The 21186-nt window shown below is 36.7% G+C and overlaps 2 protein-coding genes across 2 annotated transcripts; one reads left to right on the top strand and one right to left on the bottom strand.

Annotated features, from left to right (window-relative positions):
* The first annotated feature begins 40 nt into the window (after positions 1-40).
* On the top strand, positions 41-6710 carry Ssl1 (general transcription factor IIH subunit 2 Ssl1). Its single transcript, XM_072296707.1, has 7 exons — positions 41-327; positions 1390-1473; positions 2426-2627; positions 3249-3557; positions 3956-4209; positions 4726-4966; positions 5388-6710. Exons 2-7 carry the CDS (start codon positions 1418-1420, stop codon positions 5529-5531), a joined length of 1206 nt encoding a protein of 401 aa, XP_072152808.1. The 5' UTR covers positions 41-327; positions 1390-1417; the 3' UTR covers positions 5532-6710.
* A 1628-nt stretch (positions 6711-8338) lies between these two features.
* On the bottom strand, positions 8339-19396 carry DCTN2-p50 (dynactin subunit 2). Its single transcript, XM_019046452.2, has 9 exons — positions 19120-19396; positions 17559-17633; positions 16439-16575; positions 15354-15465; positions 13651-13802; positions 12757-12994; positions 11759-11947; positions 9678-9780; positions 8339-9351 (listed from the first exon to the last, which is right to left on the bottom strand). The coding sequence occupies exons 1-9, from the start codon at positions 19153-19155 to the stop codon at positions 9167-9169; spliced, it is 1227 nt and encodes a 408-aa protein (XP_018901997.2). The 5' UTR covers positions 19156-19396; the 3' UTR covers positions 8339-9166.
* Positions 19397-21186: the final 1790 nt, after the last annotated feature.

A 21186-nucleotide genomic window follows, 5' to 3' on the forward strand; every position in this document is an offset into this window, starting at 1 on the left:
GAATCTTGGAGCATGGCTATAGTTTTCTCTATGCTTCTAACCTCACACTCAACACTCAATTTGTTTACAATTACTTGTATCACACATTCACACAGTTTTTAAACCAACCTTTTGAGGTTTCTTCATTATTTCACTTTATTATTATGTACCGGTTACTTTGGCAGGTTTGACTATCAGTGTATTATTTAAGGCTGAAGTTTTATTTTTAAATCCTCCGAAAGTATTCAACTTGCGTTCATCAGGGCCTCTTTCCTGCTGTGCGACTTGATTTTTGCTCTATTCAGGATTCATCGGAGCAAGTATTTATCTCCTGTTTTAATAAATATAGTAAGTGAGAATCTATTATTACATACTTTATTCACTGTGCTTGTCAAACTGAAATTGATAGTAAGTCCGCAGTTACATACCAAAGGTGTAAGTCGGCAATCACATAACTCGGGTTGTGACGTCGCAGACTTCCTGTCATGCTTTATTTGTTAAATGGAAAACTACGCAACTGCAGTTCTTCAAAACTGCCGTGATTTTTCTTCTCTGTGCCAAGAAAATTCTCCATAAATTTCAAGGATTGATGTCAATTTGTTCTCCTTTAATAAAATAACATAGAGGCGGAGATTTTCAGACACCGCAAACGAGTCATGTGATTGTCGACTTACACCAGTGATTTCTCGTTTGTGGTGTCTGAAAATCTCTGCCTCTATGTTATTTCATTTAAGGAGAACAAATTGACATCATTCCTTGAAGTTTATGGAGAATTTTCTTCGCACAGAGAAGGAAAATCATGGCAGTTTTGAAGAACTGCTGTTGCGTAGTTTTCCGTTTAAAAAATAAAGTATGACAGGAAGTCTGCGAGGTCGCAAACCTAGTTATGTGATTGCCGACTCACACCGTCAAAATACCCTTTGCTTCATCCGCAAAGAAGCAAATTTTAATTTGTCTTCTTGGTTGTAAGTATAGAGAGCACCCTTTCTGCTCAGGCTGTTGGAGTATCAATCATACAACCAGTGGGTTGCAATGGATCCCAAGTAAAAATTGGATGGTATCAGACACAAATTTTAACAATGAGAAAGTTGCAAAAAGGGATCCTGAAAATGGGGAAGTCATGAAAATACTGCTTGTTATACAAGATGAATACAGTTTGCAAATAAAAAGCTAAGAGGAAAAAAAGTCTTGTTTTTGAAAATTGTGGAATAAAAAAAGGATTTTTAAAGTGAGGAGGCCAAGAGCTCTCTCTAATCCTATGTTGTACGGTTTGTTTTATTTTTACACTCCTTCCTAAACATTGAGTGGATTCTCCCTTTTTGAGTATCCGTCAACTTTTTAGAGTTGAACCTCTGATCCTGCTCTCATACCTTTTTTTGTACTTTACCAGAACGTTGCTTTGGATTTCAGAATTCTGTCCGACAGACTCGCTGGGAACATGGATGAAGAGGAAGGTAACGAGTATAGATGGGAGAGCGGTTATGAAAAAACTTGGTAAGTCCATTTTTTGAAAAGCTTCGGATTTTTCCTGTGACCAGTGCTTCTCCACAAAACGTCACCCCCTCCTCTGTACTCCTCTCTCTCAGACCTCCATCAGTAGCTGGCCTTCGTTGATGCTTCCTAGAATTCTCTTAATACTCACTCAATTTGAAGTTTTGACTTAACTACTTAAACTTGACATTATTAAGACAAGAAAATGAGTTCTTTGGATTAAGTATACAATTCTCCACATGAGTGAATTCTAATGATGGGGTCTTCAAATTATAAGAAATCATGACTGACAATGAGGTGACTCTACTTGAATTCCTACCAGGGTAGAATTGGTATACGCTGCATTTGAAAAAATACAAAAAAATAAAGCTTGGCTATTTCCACAACAATTTTGACTGAAATACCTTTTTCTGATTGATTTGCAATCAGCGGCCCGATTATTGAAACTATGTCAGCCTGACATGACGAAACATAGCCCTATCTTAACCATGCAATGTATCGCAATTTGATGTCTTATCAGGATGCTTTAAACTTTCAATAATCGGCTTGCAGCTGGTTTTAAGAAAAATCATTTGGTAATTCATCCATTAAAAGTATATTGATGTTTCATTAATAAGTAAAGTCATTGTAGAAATCATTGATAAAGTAATCTGTTGGGTCATGGGTGAAGTCATCAATGACAGAATCGGCTTAGTCCTTGGCGAGTTATTGATGAAGTTATCAACAAAAAAAAATTTCAACTTTTTTTTTTTTTTTTCTTGGAGGATGACAATACTTCCTCTCTACCCTAGGGGAGCGAGAAAGTAAAAATAAAATAAAAGAATTACAAGAATCAAAAATCCTTCAAAATTTTAACCATGAAGTTCTAAAGTTAATAATAGTTGGACTAAACCTGATTTTTTAATTCCCTAGCATTTTAAAGTGCGTCTAAAATTGATTTTTGTCATTATTTCAGGGAGGCTATCAAAGAGGATGATGATGGCCTCATTGATTCTGCTGTGGCAGATATTATACAAAAATCCAAGCGCAAACGGCAAGAAGAGCGTATGCAGAATGCGAGACTGGGGATGATGCGGCATTTAATCCTTGTCCTCGATGGCTCCGATTCAATGCTTGATCAGGATTTGAAACCAACAAGACATTTGTGCACTCTCAAGGTACTTGTTTTCATTTTCTTATCATAGAGCATAACGCATAAAATATGTTTATTTTTCCATTTATTACAGCTTTTTCACACTTTTTCACGTAACTGAATAAGAAACAACGATGATGGAACAACAGTTAAAATAGTGAAAGTTGATGATATTAAACAAGTTTTAGGAGTATGTGTAATATTTATAAGTGCCATTATTTGCCAAAATTGAGATAGATGAGGATGTGAGAACAGAACATGTTTGATTCCCTCCCTCATGAGACTGTTGTCCAAGGATGCCTAATTTGTAACAAACGCAAGTTTTAAATGTTTGTTAGGAACTGCATCAGAAAGCTTTGGCCCCTCAATGGTGACAAAAGCAAATTTCTAGTGATGCTCAGCCATTTTAAGGAAATAAAGGCAGCTAATGACATCATTGAAGATCCTCAAGGTAATGATGAAGAGTTTCAAGGTCTAGGTAGTGCAGTAAACTAGCCAGAAAAAAATTCAAGTTTCCATGCTTTTAATATTTATTCTTGTAAATATGTTCACAAGTTTTTTTGAATATCACTCATCTAATCAATGGACAAGCACCATGCCCACTTGGTTTGTTCTTCCTGTTTAAGCTAAGTGATGCGTGTTTCAGATAATTGAGGGTTTCATTGAAGAATATATAGACCAAAACCCGATCAGTCAGCTAGGAATAATAGTAACTCGGGACAAACGTGCCACAATGATCTCAGAGCTTGGAGGCAACGCCAAAAAACACATTGCTGCTTTGAAAGAGCACTTCGGGAACCAATCAAGCCTCTCCGGTGAACCATCTCTCATGAACTCTTTGAATTTAGCGATAAATTCTCTCCATATGCTTCCTGCTCATACAAGTCGTGAGGTTGTATTCATAATGGCTAGTTTAACTACATGTGACCCTGGTGGCATCCACTTCACAATACAGGTTAGTATGTTGTGGCTTTTTTATCTTATTACCAAGGTGGATATTTGTAAGTTCACTTTGAGGTGCAAAAAGTTCTAGAACGCCGAAGGTTTTCTATGGTCCTGCTATTTTGCCTCACAATCTAGTTTTCAATTTACCTGGCAGGAAAATATCTGACTTGATGACAGAATGCTTGGTCAGATTGCGATGACAAACATGTGTTACTTTAACATATCTATGACTTTGGTTCACTTCTGCTGAATTCTGTCCAATCCAAGTATCTGAAGAGCTTTTAATATAAGCGGATAGAACTGTAATGTCTAGAAACGATTGCCTCATAGTAACGTTTTAAGAATAGTTTGGCTAACATCTGTAATGTGTCTCTATTTACTCTGTTTTTCTTTTTCGCTGTTTTGTAGAATGCTGTAGAGACACAACTATGCTGTTCAGTGATCGCTCTTTCGGCTGAAGTATATGTTTTTAAGAAGTTGTGTCAAATGACTGGTGGAAAATTCAACATAATTCTAGATGACAAACATTTCAGAGACATTGTGTACCAGTTTGTCGAACCTTTAACTGTATCGCAGCAGAAAGAGGCTTCCTTGGTCAAAATGGGTTTTCCTCATCATTTGAACATCGATGAAAAAGAAGCTGGCTCCACCCTCTGTGCCTGGTAAGCCAAATTTGAAACTTTTAGAACCAGTTCCAATATTTTTACATCTGATCAGAATTCGAGATTCATCTGATTCGAAATTTTACAAATGTGATCCTAATTATTGGCTGATGAATGTCAATTCAATGGGAACATGGGATTTTGACTGTTGAATTCGGGCAAAATATTTGAAAATACTCTTTGCTAAGCCAACACACGTTTTAGGTAAAGTATAGGAAAAAAGTACCAAATTTTACTAATTTCAGGTAAAAAAAATGAAAGTAATCAATTATAAAGTCAATTAAAGAAAACTAATCGATTCATCAGGGTCGTTTCATGAAGGCACAGTTTAATAGTTTTGAAAATTGCGTGTTTTTTTGCAAAATGATGGTGTAAATTGCTTTTTTTGTGCATAATTGGGATAATTTTTACACTGCTTGAAAAGTTTTCAGGAAAAAAGAATTCTTTTATGGGAATGTCAAGAACTTTCTGCATCCCTGATAGAAGTTAATCAGATATTTTCCTCTCTTTTTCCAGTCATTTGGATAGCCAGAAGCCACCAGCAACAATCGGTTACTTTTGTCCGCAGTGCCATAGCAAATATTGTGAACTACCAGTCGAGTGCTCTGTCTGTGAACTGGTACTAGTCTCAGCCCTTCACTTTGCAAAGTCATATCGGCATCTGTTTCCTATTCCCCCTTTTAAGCAACTCAACGTTCAAGAAACATCAGCCAGCTGTTTTGCTTGTGCTAAGCTCTTAAAATCTCAAGATAAATATGTAAGTAGTGCATGTTCTGAGAATATTCATGTGAAGAGCTGCAGAATATCTTGATAACACAATAACAATACCCTTTCGGACTGATGAGAGCCACCAGAAACTGTGAACTGTCGGTTCATATTGGGCAATCAGCACAGAGCATGTGATTAACAAAAGTATAGATTTAAAAAAAGAGGGTAAATTATGAACAACAACAATCAATTTGAAAAGGAAAGTATAATTAGGAACTAGAGCTGTGCAAAAATTCGCAATTCCGACTATTCATGCCGCGAATATTCGCAAATTGCGAATAATCAAATAACAATTGCAAATAAGTTTTGTTTCCCTGTTCTGAACATGTCAAAGTGCTTTAATCCTCCTATGGTGGCTCGTCATTTTCCTTTTCAAGAATATAACGAATGTGTTTCCTCTCTGTTTGCAGATTTATGAATGTCAACGATGCAAAAATTTGTATTGTCTAGACTGCGATGTCTTCATTCACGACTCAATGCATCTCTGTCCAGGCTGTGTATCGGACCAAAACCTTCTCACTACTCAAATTGACAGCCCGCCAAACCCAAGCTGAACGTAACTTACCATCCTCTGCTCTAAGAAACTCGATGAGACAAATGGAAGGCCTCATGGTATCAGTGCCTTTTCTGTTTGATGAAAATTAAAATCGTGGATAGTCCTGGTCAGGGGCGAATTTCAAAATTTTTCTGTAATTTTTACTCCTGCACCAGCGAGTGCATTATTTTAGGCAGTAATTCTTGCCAATAGGGGCCAGTGAGAGATGATAGCCAGTTTTTTATGTTTGGTAAGAGAGTAGCATATTACCAATGAAAGCTTAGAAAACATCTCAACTGCAGTTTCTAATTGTATTGCGAAGCTGCATATTCTCTAGGTTTCGCCAGAGGCACCCAAAAAGTGTCCACACTTTCAGGCTAAGTCCTGGTGCAAATTGTGATAATTGAAAACTCTTAGGGAGAATTGTGTAGTAACGAACTATGACTTAATCTTTCAAGAACTCATACTAGTGCCTTTCGGCTCAATTTTGTAAAAAAAAAAAAAAAAAATTAACTGAAAAAGTGGGAATAGTTGGGATGCACAGTCTCAGAACAAAAATACCTAGCTACGATTGGAAATAGCCTTCCTTTCATTAAAACTTTAATGAAAAACAGGAAACATGAAATAAGACCCTGCATTGTGGCCGCAGTAACCCAGGTGACTTGAGCCTGGGTCACCGCTACCACAACACAGAGTTCTATTTCATGCTTGCTGTTTTTTATTCAAAAAATTTCTAAGTCTTAATGAAATGAAGGTTATGTCGAATCACAAATATGTATTATCGTTTCGAGTTTGCCCAACCCAACATTTCTCAATTCTTAGCCAATTTTTTTTTTCTCTTCCTGAAAATGTAGGCTTGAAGTCTATCTTTGTATCATCCTCGGTACTGGCAAGACTTCGAACGGAGCAAGTGTCTGGGAATTGAACCCTCAGGGTAAATAGAAACATTGAACCATAACTGTGCTCATTGTTGTCAACTATGTTAAATAATATGCAGAAGGGCTGTAAAAGTTAACCTGCAATTGCCTTCCGTTTTTTCTCCATGAATGAAAAAACATTGAATTTTTAACTATGAATTAAAGGAGAGAAAAAGAATGGTAGGTAGCAGACCCAATGAAGTATGTACCTGTTTCTTCAGTTATTCCATTGCTTTATCAGTAATGTTTCAAATAGCAGATTACAGATTCTTTAAATACAAGTTTTTGTGTTACACTCTTTTTGAAATTTCTAAAAATTTTTTGAATCAAACAAATCAGAAAGAAACCAAACAAATGTTCTGCTTGTTGTAGAATTTCCTTTTTATTTACCTTAGATGAACGTTTGAGTTTCAAAATGTAATTTTTATGAGATTGCAGAAGGTTTGTTTGTTTATTTTTGATCAAGAAAGTCAATATTTGCCGCTAAAATCATTTTCTTCGAATTTTTAAACACTTGGTCCCCCTCTCTTACTTGCAAAAAAGGCAAATCGATGCAAAGAAAGGAACCAGAGTGCACATTTGGTTCCTTTTCAGATGTCTCGTCGGAAAAATCGACTCAGAGAAAGGAATCAACTACTTGAACTCACCCATTCCACAGAAAATGATTAAGTCGCCTTTATTTGCTTTCTGGGTGGGTTCGACGTTTCAAACGACAAATTTTTCCTGAAAATTATTTCAAAACATGTCTTTTTTACCATCTGGCATATCTATGTATAATTGTCAGGAAATGTTAACAGGAGATGTGACAGTAAATTTATTTTCTAAGTTCTGTGGCAACCTTGAGATCCAAAAATAAATGTGCCTGTCAACTGGGCTCCCTCATAGTAGACCTCAGTAGACCTAATAGACCTCAAAGACCTCAGTCTACAAAGACAAAAGTTTCAGAGGAGCAAGTTTTTGCGATTTTTTTTTTATTGAAGGTAAAACAAGACGACGGTTTCAATGTTAAGACGTTGGAGAGCGTTCACCGTAGCACCTCGTCATTAATGTAAAAGTGGTTTTGCGCGGATGAGAGAGAGCGCTACAAGACGCTGTTGAACTAAACGTGGAGCGTAACCTAGGAAACATACATATATACAAGAAATGTCTTTTCATCATAGAGTAAAATATAGGGGTAATTAGTGAAGGGGTACTTGGTACCCAAAAATTTTTCTAGAACTATGACAACAAAAAATTTGAACGATCCTTGAAAGAGTCATTAAATAAAAGTACATTGCAGAGTTTTAAAGTGTAAAGATATTAATTTCTCATAGACAAGCCTACAGGCATTACGTAAAGTGGAAAAAACAGGAGATAAAAGGTAGAAATGATACGTAAAAAAAAATTGAGAAACTAGGTATTGCTTCCCGCCACGAAAAATGGTGCCGTTTCCCATGGAGCAGTGCGGGCCTTTACCAATGGATACATTAGGAACATACCCAATGCAAAACGACGGAAAAGAGCGTACGCTACAAACAAGGTGAACGCTCAAAAAGTGGATTTCGAAATTTTGACTGAAAACTTTCTCTATTATCCCAAAGAGTAACCTCCGAGCAATTCTGTAGATATTTAGCCCAAGGGAGGGATACAAGAAATTACATCATAATCTGGCAATATCATATTTTGAACAGATGGATTAAAATTAAAAGTATGCAGCTTCACCTTGAATTTACGTTATCTTGGAATACGAGCTTCAAACTGCCCGAACTTTGATTTTTTTTACACTTTTGGGTGCATTTGTGGCAAAACATTCATGAAGCACTCTTCTGTGTTTTAACTCAATTTTGAAGTTCTATGGATCAAGGTTCATTTTCTCATTGGAGGATGAGAACTACTGGTGATCATGGAGGAAAAATATGAAGTAAATTCATTTGCAAATGAGTAATATTTTTATATTTACAATTAATCAAAATTATTAGAGATAACATTAGATTTACCCTGAACAATCAATACAGATGTGTAAGTTATGAACTTGTGAATACAGGGTGTAAGAAATCATACTTGGTAGTACCATAGATAATGATATCAATCACCGTTTTTCTGAGCGTGAGCGTGATACATCTATATAAGATTGAGAAATTTGATGATTGTACGGATTTTGTTACATTTTGCTGAACAACAGGAATCAATGATCAAAATAGGATCCTAGGTCTTGATAAAGGGACCCTCTGCGCGAGTCTCTTCAATAATGAATCACAAGACGAGGTACAAAATCGAGGTTATTTTCAATGGCTAATACGACTAACTTAGTTTGAAATTCTTCAACGAGCGGAAAGTTAATAACTTAAACTTCTTACTTATGAGTTAATTTCGTAAGTTTTTGATACGGTTAACATGTTCCGGGTGAAAATTTGACGAGGAGACACCAACCTTTGCTTCAATTTTTGCCGTGTTTTGTGGTCCATTTTATCTTTCGTTAAGCCTTAATGGCAATTACAAACAGAGGGAAACATTTTGCATTGTATTAAATGAAAAACACACTGAATAGGCTTTTTACTGGTGCACTTCAAAGCTACGTCAAAGAATCTTGTACTTAGTCTTTCGAGAATGGCATTGATGGATAATATTAGCCGACAGCATTAATGATTTGACAAGCACACAGAGAGTAAACAGCTATCTTGCAGATGATTCTTGCAAGATCCATAGAACATATTTTCATAAAAAGGCATACATGAGTGAGTGGTTCTGCAGGAAAGGTTTAATTTTTCGCCTGCAGAGCTTTGATTCTGGAATCAAAAGAGGTCATGTTGGTTTTCACTGATGCCATATTTTCATTTAGATTTTCAGTCAATGTTTTCAACAGTTGTTCATTTAGAGCCACACTTGATGTCAGTTCACTCTGCATAGTTTCAATCTGGCTCACCGTGGTCAGGAAGTCTCCTCCTAAAACAATAAAAAAGGAGGAGCATGAAAAAAATTACATCCTTCAGGTTTCATACAGCTGCCATAAAATTCACTAGGTCTAGTTTAGGTATTATCTAAATAAATAAATAAATTGTTCATTCCTACTTGAAAGCCTTGTAGGGCTGTGGTACAAGTCAGCACAAGAACAAGTTCTTCAACTTTAGCCTTAAAATATTTTATTCAATAATTGGAAAAACCTGAAAAATATACACTTTGACACTCATTCCATTGGGAATTATCCAATCCAATAGGAGATACTTTAGGATAAAGATAAACTGGCAAAACTTTTGAATTCCACTTCTTACCTTTTTGGTGGATAGTTTCTAGAGCTGCCATTCTATTCAATGCTTGTGGGAGAACTTGGGCTACTGATTCCGACTTCTTCACAAATTCATATAACTCTTGTAACTGAAAAAAATAAAAGACAAGCGTGAAACTCATTCTACAAAAGTGTGGGCGAGGTGTACTGCGGTGCTGAGGAAGAACGTCGTATTAACCTACAGGCGTTGCAAAATTTCCGTTAGTTAATCACGAATTTTCGGGAAAATATGTAAATATTTTTCTTCCAATTTTGCAGATAATTTTGTTCCCAATTTTAACTACAGTTCTTAAAAATGTCTAGGAAAAATAGTCATAACTTACTCAAAAATAATCTTTTTATCGAAGGAAATTTAGCAACTCTCGAATGTTCATGCGGCCTTTTTTCTTAGCATGGTAGTAAAGGATGTACTTGGTTACAGTGTTTCAAGTTAATCTCAAACACGGGCATCTCATTTTTGTACCCCAAAAAAACTTCTGTGCGAAAGATTGCTTTGAAAAAGCTTAACTTTCACTAAACAAGATTTCTTCTTCTTTCTTGCTTTCTTAGCTATTCCTCCCCCTTGAAGGTTTTGAAAAAACTACAGATTACAACCTTTAGAACCTTAGATTACAACCTCATTGTTAGAAATTTAAGGGTATTCCTGGAGAAATCTCAGAGTGATGCTCCTCTTCTCTAAAGAAACCCCTCTACCGTGACTGTGCCTTTAACCTGTACCCTTCAGACTGCTGAAAAAGCGCGTACATAGGAAAAGTGTGTTTCAAATTCACAGTCTCTAGGTGCACCAGTGTTTTCATAGAGAGCTTCAAATGTCGCTTCTGGTAAAGATTTGCAAGTTCTTACATCACCAAAGTCATTACTCTTTGATATTTTCTTTGTTTCGCTGTTACTACGCGAAAAAGAATTTAGCAGGCTTGGACTTCAACTGGTTGATCAGGGCAAGTTATGATTTATTCGATGACTTGTAATTCATAAAAACTCTTCAGCACTACATTTTTCCACTACGTATTTTATATACTTGTCATTCACAGGACTGAAAGTTTACAAATTAAAAGCAAAAGCTTTGCTTCAAGACTTTTTTAAACGATGGGATCGAACTAAGGTAAAGAAAAGGAACAAAACCTTCAGAATAGGATTTCATGGTTTGATTTTGTATAATTTTGTCTCAAGTTCGTTCATTAGAGGTATTTACTTGCTGCCTCCCCTTCCAAAACATTATGCTGAAAATTCATTAGCAAATCACTGTTGAAAATTATGAGATAAATTCATGATTCACCTGAAAAGCCTTCATATTATAATGCCGCATATCTTACTCTATAAGTATAAAATCATAAGGGTGCCGTGTCACGCTGAGGGTGTCATGCTAATTAGTAACGCTCGGTTTCTCCTCCACTCCCCGCTCCCCTCCCGCTGCGCACGCTCACATGCTTCCTGCCGTCTCCAAACCGGGCTTTCCCTAACTCTTAATGATCTTTTAACGATCTCACGATATCTGCTTATTAGAGGCGCGAAGCGCCTCTGGGGGGTTGGACCGCGGAGCGGCCAGGGGGCGCAGCCCCCTAGTTGATGTTAATTTAGCACCACCCTATCCTGTAAATGATCTAAAAGCGGCGGTCCTTGTAACGAAAATTCCCTTACCTTTAGGTATTGTTTATTTAGATTGATGACGAGGCAAACGCTTAAAGAATGAATTACGAATATTCAAAAATGATCTGGTTGAACGAAAATAAAAAACTCAAACCAACAGGATGCAATTGAAATGAAAAATTCTTAGTTCAATTTTGTGATATAGAATTAGTTACATTCTAGTGTTCTCTTTTCTCTCATAGTTTAACAGCTCATGTTTGTCACCTTGTTTTCTTCCACAATAATTTCCATTCCTTCTTTTCCTGTTCCTTTTGGTTTCATTGAAAATTTCCTGCTTGGAGGGAATCTCAAGAAGATAAACTAAGAGACTTCACAACCTTCTTTTGATCTATGGAGGTCAACAATAGGGGGGAAGAAAGGGGTGGGTCCTGTTCTTTCTTGCAACATAAAAAGTTTGGAACTCAGAGATCATAGCTGTACCTTTGCCTCTCTCTCGGTGTCTTCCGATCTAGAGACGTCAGCTGCTTTCTCATTAATTTGTTCGAGCTTCCGGAACAAAGCTGTCAACCTCAATTCAATAGCTTCTAGTTTGGTCATGTCCAACATTGATACTCTTGCATTTAGGCTGCGAGCAACCTCACCCAAACTCTTTTTACCACCCAGCCTTGCCTGGAAAAAATTCAGATGAACAGAATGAAACTATAGATTAAGGCAAAGTCAAAACCGAAATTTTCTTCATGAAAAAGGTATTCGTTAAATACATAGTGTATCTCCTTCAGAAAATACACATAAAAGGCCGACAGAAAGAAAAAAAGGGTATGTTGGTTTATTATACTGCAGATTCCTTGTCACAGTTTTGCTTTTCTAGAGAGACTAGAAAGAATTATTTCTTAGAATTTTTTGTTCAATGAATCCAAAACTACAGGTTGGCAGTACATATTTTACAGCATGATAACAAAAATCAAATCTAGGTGGTGGCTTGTCCTGGGTAAAAAAATGTCATGTCATAAGGCAATGAAGATTCACCTGGAGGGGTCTTTCAGGTTGATCTTAAAAATCTTTAATTTCTTCTTTCATTAAACTCAAACCATTTATCGTTGTTGGATATTCCAACCCTGGATTTTCCATGATTTAGATTTTCTATTTTATCATGCTTACAAACTTTACTTACTTAGTGAATTTAATAACAGCTGAAACTTGTGTAAAGTGTCTTCCTCTAGTTTCAAATATTGTTGAAGATGAGTTACCGAGGGTGTCGCTAATTACACATTTATTAAACTCTACTCCATTTTCGAAAGTTCAATCTCCCATATTTTTAACCACTAGTCTCTAATTAGTGCTGCTTGCAATAAGAATTTGGTACAGGATAAAGTAAACCGAAAATGCATAAAAATATCCGTGCACTTGTGGCATTGCGTTTTAGAATGTATGCTCAAGCAGATCAGGTGAAAACATCACACTGAATACTTGATACTTACTAGTTTTGAAGAATCGTTTCCGACAAGATTCTCAAGAAGACTCAACTTTTGTTCTAATTGTGCGAATCGTTGCGTCTGATGAAGATGCGATTGGCTAGGTCTGAGCATGAGTTCATAACGAACTAGTTTATCGTTCTCGTTTGCTGCAGATGATGGTGCTGCTGTTTTCTGTGCTGGTTTTTCTCCAGATTCATTTGGAGTGACAACTATGAACTCATCTAGTTGTTCCAATAGTTTCCTACGAAGAGAGTCAAATTCAATTGAAAGATGATCTTACAGAAACGTTTTCATAAAAAATTAGAGCTAATTATTTTGATGAAAAGACACATCATTTTACATGTTTAGTAGAGATCGGAAAAATTAAAAAAAAAAAAAAAAACAACAACAACAAACATTACCAACGCAACCTTTTGATGAAACAACAAAATTTTTGGAGACCATTCACAGCAAAAAATAGCCGTTTGGCTTGGCTGAACAGCTCAAAATTTAGAAACTAATACCACTGCATACAAGAGTATTGTACAAGCATTCGAGCAAAAAAACCCCAAGATGCCAGACCAAATTGGAGTTATGGAAGTTTGAAGTTTGCAGTGGCATGCAATGTGAAAAACTGGGTATTTTGAGGTCACCTTTAAAATATGGAGGAAATTTTTTTATTTCTGCAGTGAATTTTTAATTAAAAAAGTCAGAGGTTTTTTCTTACGATGTCTGAAGACGTCTTTCAGGAGTTATGCTTCCGCTTGCATAACTGCAATTTAAAGTGAACCTGAGCTTGAGCTCAGAGACTTCTGTCATGCCTGCACGAAACTGAAAAGCTCTTTTATGACTGAACAGTTAATAGTATCTTTTGGAGTTTATTCAAAAGATTCTACTGATAGAAAAGGAAATCCTTACTTCAATTGGGCCCCTTGTGGATCAGTTAGTTTAGCGCATATTTCAGTTCCCAAAACATCTTCCAGCTGAGTGCAAGACAAGTGCTTTAGCATTCTCTCAACTTGCTCGGATAGACTGGAGTAATCTCTGATACTTTTGTCATCACTAGCTTCCTATGGAAACAAAGTTATTGGAAATAAAAACATATGGTTAAAACATAATTTTTTCTTCAAAAGAGCATTAGCTCTTTGTTAAATAGACTTTCCAAGAAGGGCACTGTCTGTGTATTTCTAGTACATATAAGTGCAAACAGATAACTTCCATTCTCACCTTTGATAGAAAAGCTTAAGAAATTTTAACCCTCTATATTATGAATGAACGTTGGATCTTGGTTTCTGAAAAACGCAAATCTATGTTGTAGCTTTCGTAAAAACTTTAAGTCCCAAATTTTTTTTTCAAAATTTCAAATTTTTGATGATCCTTTTTCTAAAACAGAAAGTACCAGTGAAAATTTTCAAAATTATGACACAGAGGAAAGATTTAATTTTTAAAAAACCAAAAAACCAAGTAAAGCGTTGTTAAAAATAAGTAACAACATGCCATAGAGGGTTAAGGGATTAGAGCTACAGGTTGGGTAACTTTAGAGAATTAGAGCTTTTATGATACGTCAAAGCAACAAAGTGAAATGAAAGAAATTTCCGCTTGAATTTTTTTATGAAACTTTGTCAATGATTAATGATGATTTCTTCATAATACGTTGAAAATCAAATAAGTTTGTTTTACAAGAAGCGAAATCAGATTCCTTCGTTTGAAGTACCCTTATGAGAGTTAAGAGTGGTTGATTTTGCTTGTAAAGTCTGGTGGGAGTTAAAAATGGGGTCCATTTTTTTGACAATTCTCGTTCCAATACAGCAGGGAGCTCAGGATTTCACAAAAAATCAACCCCAAGAAATTGCATTATTGAGATTTGGAAATATTTAGAGCCTCTAATGGGATTTTAGCAAGACGCCAAGCCTGAATTTTAGGATTTCTGTCAGAATTTTGAGATCATTTGATCAAAATCGGAACAATTTCAAAGCATTTGCAAACTGGAAACAAGAGAAATATATCCTCTTATGCATGTTATGACCAATTATTGTAGCTCAGAGACTTTCACAATCATGAATCGCGAAACAAGTTTAAAATTTAAAAATTGTCCAATGAGCTGGTTAAGTAATTTTCAATTCTAGCATTTTTGAAAAACTGAGTGTGTACTTGGTTCTCAGGAATTGGCGTGAATTAGATAAACAAGTTTAAAGTTGCGTATTTGAAGCTTCAATTTAACCACTTATCACCAAGAAAGCCAAGATGGTGTCCAAAAATAAATATCCATTCAGTTGAGGGCATTCTTTCCACAATGAATTCCTCTGCTCAATCCAGCGTCCATACAGCCATGTATTGATAATGACAGTACTGGCCATGAATCGCGGCATAGAGAACAAGTGGTCAAAAGTGTTCCCTTAAGGAGAGAAATTTTTATTGCTGTTTTGCTTATTGTTTTGTTGATATCTATTTCGAATAGTGGTCCACAAGACTTATGTCAGCATAAGAAGTTCATCTACTTGGGAAGGCGAGCACAGAAAGCCTTTCTTGGCATAATTATGTCCACTTCCCCTGGAATGTTAAGTAATTTAAAGACAGTCCCTTGAATATTAATTATTTTCTATGCAATTCAGATCCTTTACCTTGATTGCTGCAATTTCTTCTGAAAGCTCATTCAGTTCTAACTGAAGCCTTCGAAACTTTTGAGTTATAGTCTCTTTCTCTCCAGGTCCGGCCAGTTCCCAGTCTCCAGATCTATAAAAAATATATATGTATTTAGAGAATGGACAAACAAACTTCAAGACCAAACGCTGAAAATGATTGACTAAAAATGGATTATCCATCGACATTTCAACGAAGCAGTATCAAACATTTCATGGTTTTTTTCGAGAAAAAATTTCCCAGAGAATTCTTTTTCATCTAGAATATGAAAAAGTGGCTTATTTGCACATTAACTGCTGAACTGATTTCAGCGAGAAGAGCCAATTTTTTCCCAATCAAAAGGATCCGATCCTAGGTCAGTTGTTGAGATTCTCCTCTCGCTATTTAACAACGTTTTAACTATGTACCATGAAAATGGAGCAGCTTTATGGAAAACTCAAGAGTGTGCGCAAGTGCAGTAACTTTGGTGCTCACTTGGTCATAAAAATGTGTAAGCATGATAGTCTCCGCCTTAAAAGTGGGTTTACATAAGATTGAACCCACATCCAGCTTTTTATTTTTTTCCTTTTACAGGGGGAGGGGGGGGGGTGTTAATTTTAGGTTATCTCAGAATCTAATGTAACTGAACAAAAAGTCTGTGGAATTAGATGAAACTCATCCAAAATTCAATGTAGGTAATGATCAATGCATGATAGAGAGACTAATAGCCGGGGTGCAGAAACTTCTTTACCATGCAACTAGAACGTCATGATTGGTAGGGTGTGATAATGAGGGAACCTTAGAAACAGGTTTTGAAGGCTGCAAAAAAGGGTCTTAAAAATCGGAGGAATGTTTTGGGTCAGCTTGAAAATTGCAAATTTGCAGAAATGTGTAAATAAAGAGAAGGGGTAGGGGGAGGAGAGAGAGAGAAATGATGAATGGCATCACTTTGAAAATCTTGGACACAAAAGTGAGTTTTAACATGAGAAGGCTATTTTGAAAAATTGGAAGGGTACGACCTTTTTGCATCCCTAATGATGGCGCAAAAGACTCAACGAGCAACGACTTGCAGAAGCTATTGAATTACCTGACATTGTAGCCGGTTCTTCTTTTTCTGCTCACATTGTCAGAAAAATCAACATCAGATCCATCTAAAATACTGCTGTTAAATTTTGCAAATGCAGACTTAGCATCAATGTGAAGACGTTCAACCACATCAGATTCCTGAAAAGTTGATTCCAATAAATTGATTGATTCAAGTGCAAATATATACACCTAAATTGCTCCCGTTTTAAAAGAAAGCTATACTTTGAAACTTTTGTGCTAAAATACTATGAAAACAGTTTTAAGTAAGTGATAAGGTTTTGTGTGTCAAAATTTCGCATAAGGCATCTCAAGGAGTTACTTGGGAATCCCTCGAAGCGAAAATTCAATACTGTAAAACAGACAGTCAGGGCAATTGTCTTCCAGTTTTCTCTGGGTAAGTACCTACCTCCTCTTATTAACTTGTCAAGAGTTGCTGATTCCAAGCTAGTCAGAGATTGACTTATGTCTCAATCTACAATGCGTAAAATCTCACTTACAGCAAAATAGTCGCATCTACATTTTTTCTATTTTAAGACATCATAAAAAAACTGTTTGGCAGCCCCAAATTCTCTTGGGTGTTCAATTCAATTCAATTCTATTTTTGAAGTTATGTAACAAAAGTCTGATGTGTAATATCTTATCAAATTTGTTTACACTAACAGAGCCACTTAGAAATTAAAAATGCAGGTAACTCGATTTTTCCAAATATGTTAAGAATGACACCCTTGCTTTAAAGTTTCTGATACTTATCGATGGCCAAAAAGCAAAACCAAATTTCTCTGTTAGCACACTTCCTGTCGGACTTTATTTTTTCTTTGGAAAACTAGCCAATCTAATTTCTTGAAAACTTCCTTGATTTTTCTTCTCCAGTAGCAGAAAATTCTGCATAAAATTCAGCCATAAAGTTGACTTAAGTATTTCTCTTTGATAAAATAGAATAGGAACAGAAATTTTGAGACATTGCAATGGAGATTAATGGTTTTCGCACTTTGGCCGATTTTATGTATAACAAAAGTGAGCCTAATCCACTGTTTTCAGGAATCAAAATGTATTTACTAAATAGTCAAGCTGACATGAGTGAAGGAAATATTTTGATCAAGGTTAAATTACTTCTGCCCTACCTCCTCGCTTTCCTCCTGATTCTGGTCAGCTTCCGGCAGATGAGTTGTTTCATAGACATCAGGTTCATCAAAAGCCTGGAAAATAATAAAAGCATTACTTATAGTCGATGTCATCTTTCCATGTTGATGAGACTTGACGTGAGAAATTTATTAAACGTAAGTAAATGAATATTTAATATTTTTTCTTAATATGAAGGTCCAGTTTGACAACAAAAAAAAATCTAAAAATAAAGCTCCTGTAACCAATTTGTTAACGTTTTATGACTTGTCATTAATGAAAGATTATTTTTCTTTTTATTCATTTGTTATTGTGGATCCAGTGAATATGGTGGCAATCTGAGGAACACAAACCAACCTCACTCCAGGTTTTTCCCCTTCAATCAGAGCCGGTTTTAGGTTTTTGCCACCTGGTTCCAAAAAAAAATTTGCTGAGTCTTTCCCCTGTACCAGGTACCTGCCAGATACACGGTGCAATACCTTGCAGATACTTGGGATGCATATGAAATATGAGTTTTAGAGACACAGCAAAAGCGTACTTCGATTCTGCAATGGTGAGAAGGATGCGCATTTGTGCAGAAGACCGCCTTGCATAACCAATTTGTCAAATTAATGACTTTTTGCTGACTCAAATGTGGTATTACAATTTTTCATGGCCGAAGGCTGCCATGTGCAATCAAATTGCCAATACAACAACTTTTTGAAATTTTAATCTTGGAATACTTCTTTCAACAAGTTGCCCTGAAGTGAAGTGTAAGCTCCGAGAAGCAAGATGTCTATTTCTCCGGAGAAGGATCTCTCAAGGATAGTCGATTTCCATAGTTTCTTAGAAGACTATTGCGGAATATGAACTTGTTTTAAATTCCGAACCGACTGTTTCAAAATTTGTGTCCAGAAATGAAACCTAGCCATTTATCAAGAGAGTTCACGATAACAAATTCATAGAGTATATAAAGTCATTATGTAAATGGGAGAGCTGGCGCCTGTAGATTGGCAATGTAGAATGCATGATGATTCTTATCCTCTTTGTTTACAACAGGTGGTCAGGTCCCTGTAAATCGAAAATAATCGATTACGTAATGGAAAACTGATCCGGCTTAGCACAGAAGTCTTAGAATTCGGGACCTGAAAAATCTTTTGCGGTGCCAGCTCTCCCATTTACATTATGACTCCATGTACTCTACGGAAAATTTCAACACTAAATCATTTACAGTAAAAACTTTTGAAGATCCCATGATATTGAGGTTAGAGCTCACGCATCGTATGTTGAGACAAACGTCAATCACCGAATAGCTCTAAATTCGCACCGCTCAACAGGTTTATACATGCAGTCAGGTGGCACCACTAGTGAATGGTGACATAAACAATACTTTGACGTTTGTCTCAACATACGATGAGCAAGCTCTATGACTGGAATAGTAATTGGACGAGTTCTACTCTCCGCCCGCCTATGAAACAACTGCTTCATGTGTGTGACGTTCTTTGACGGGTCACCACCATTCTATAGTTTGTATATCGTCGGTAACTTACTACTACAGGAGAGTGGGTGATACATAGTACTTACAATTCCTGGTAAACCAGCGTACTTGGGATCTGCCATAGTAATAGCAAAGGGTCTAATTTTCTGCTACGACTGTCTAGGAGCTGATCATAACATAAAAACTTCAGGATATTAAATTTACACAGTCTAACTTCACTGTTACCTCCTTACAGCCTCAAGTCACGGGGGACGAGTTCTGTCAAAACGCAAGCAAATTTGGAACGAAAACACGAAAACTGAAAATCCTTATACATACATTGATAAGACTTCTTAGGTTAGGTATCCACGGCAAAAAGTAAACAAAAATGTCAATGACGTCATTTTTGACAAAATTTGTTTTATACAGGGTGTTTTACTGTAGGAGCAGCTAGGAGCGCATAATATCACGTATCACGTATATACTGGTTCTACTCTACCGTAGATGCTGTGTTGCCCTTAGAGTACCTCTGCAAATAAGACAATGTAAATAATGTAAACACCCGCAATACGGAAATAAGGCAAGGAAAAGGACTTGCGTTGTGACGACGCAGGGATACAACTATTCAAACTTGATGGATGTCCGTGTTGCGTGGGCAAAATTGAAGGCGCGATGACGCGTGGCGTAAACTCGCAATGCTCCGCTTTATATTCCTAGTGAGTTGTCAATCCGATTCAGGATTCAGGAGAAAAGTTAAATAACGAGTCCGAATTACGTCTCTCCTATCATCGGCTGTGTTGCTTACGTAGCCCTTAGAGCACCTCTGCAAAAAAGACAAATGTAAACACTCACAATACGGGGAATAAAGCGAGGAAAAGGACTTGCGTTAAGACGGCGCAGAGATACAACTATTCGTACTTGATGGATGTCCGTGTTGCGTGGGCAAAATTGAAGGCGCGTTGGCGCGAGGCGTGAACTCGCAATGCTCCGCTTTATATTCCTAGTGAGATGTCAATCCGATTCGGGAGAAAAGTTAAATAACGAGTCCAAAGTGCGTCTCTCGTATCATCGGCTGTGTTGCCCTTAGAGCACCTCTGCAAATAAAGACAAATATAAACACCCGCAATACGGAAATAAGGCAAGGAAAAGGACTTGCGTTGTGACGGCGCAGAGATACAACTATTCAAACTTGATGGATGTCCGTGTTGCGTGGGCAAAATTGAAGGCGCGATGACGCGTGGCGTGAACTCGCAATGCTCCGCTTTATATTCCTAGTGAGTTGTAAATCCGATTCAGGAGAAAAGTTAAATAACGAGTCCAAATTACGTCTCTCCTATCATCAACTGTGTTCGTAGAATAAAGAGACTAACGTCAGTTCTACGGATCAGAATAAGTCTATATACTCTTCTTTATTTAGTTTTTACTCGAGAGTCGAGATTGTCCCCGATAGAAGCTACGGCCCCCAAAATCTTTTGGGCATGTAGTAGTTTTTTCTGAATTTTGGCAGCAGCTGTGAACCAAAATCAGAGCCCAAAACCAAATCCTTGAACCCCCCCCCCCCCCCCCCTCAAATAGAGACGCAAAGTTTTCTGAAACCTTATGAACTTACCACGATTCTACTGCATGCAATTTCGAAGAATTTCTGCAAAGGCCTAAGCATACCACGAGACTCACAGAAATAGAAAAAAGAAAAAAATTACATTGTGTATGAGTCTTTTGAAAGTCTCATATCGAATATTTGGATCAGGACCGGATTTACCTACCTGCCGTCCATGGACCGCCTGTATTTTGCCGCCCCTTTCTCATTCGTTTTGAAAACAATATACATACCGTCAATAAAAACCATCAAGTGAACGTTCTGGAGGGGGAGGGGTGCATAAGACGCGTTTACTCGTGTTGGACACATTTTTTGGGAAAGCCCTGTCAACACCACTAGTAAAAGTTCACGAAACTTTGCGCAAAAGTTAAGTTCCGTAAACCTATCAAGATATACAATAAAAAACAATTTAAAAAGCGGATAACAAGGCTAAAATTTCACACACACAAAACCAAAACGTTTCGGCTGAAAATTCAGCCATCCTCAGTTGGATAAATCAAAAATAAAAATGGTTAAAAACCTAAAATAGTACCTGATAAGTACCTTTCAATTGAGAATGTTGGTATTATCTAATAAC

Source organism: Bemisia tabaci, chromosome 2 (genome assembly GCF_918797505.1).
Source record: "Bemisia tabaci chromosome 2, PGI_BMITA_v3".
Taxonomy (NCBI): Eukaryota; Metazoa; Arthropoda; class Insecta; order Hemiptera; family Aleyrodidae; genus Bemisia; species Bemisia tabaci.

Coding starts and splice junctions, on each gene's coding strand:
- Ssl1 (XM_072296707.1), top strand. CDS start 1,418: ATGGATGAAGAGGAAGGTAACGAGTATAGATGGGAGAGCGGTTATGAA. Junction 1,474..2,425: donor AGCGGTTATGAAAAAACTTG/GTAAGTCCATTT, acceptor TCATTATTTCAG/GGAGGCTATCAAAGAGGATG. Junction 4,967..5,387: donor TAAAATCTCAAGATAAATAT/GTAAGTAGTGCA, acceptor CTCTGTTTGCAG/ATTTATGAATGTCAACGATG.
- DCTN2-p50 (XM_019046452.2), bottom strand. CDS start 19,155: ATGGCAGATCCCAAGTACGCTGGTTTACCAGGAATT. Junction 12,995..13,650: donor CCACAAGGGGCCCAATTGAA/GTAAGGATTTCC, acceptor CTCTCTTCGTAG/GAAACTATTGGAACAACTAG. Junction 9,781..11,758: donor ACACCGAGAGAGAGGCAAAG/GTACAGCTATGA, acceptor TATTTTTTTCAG/TTACAAGAGTTATATGAATT.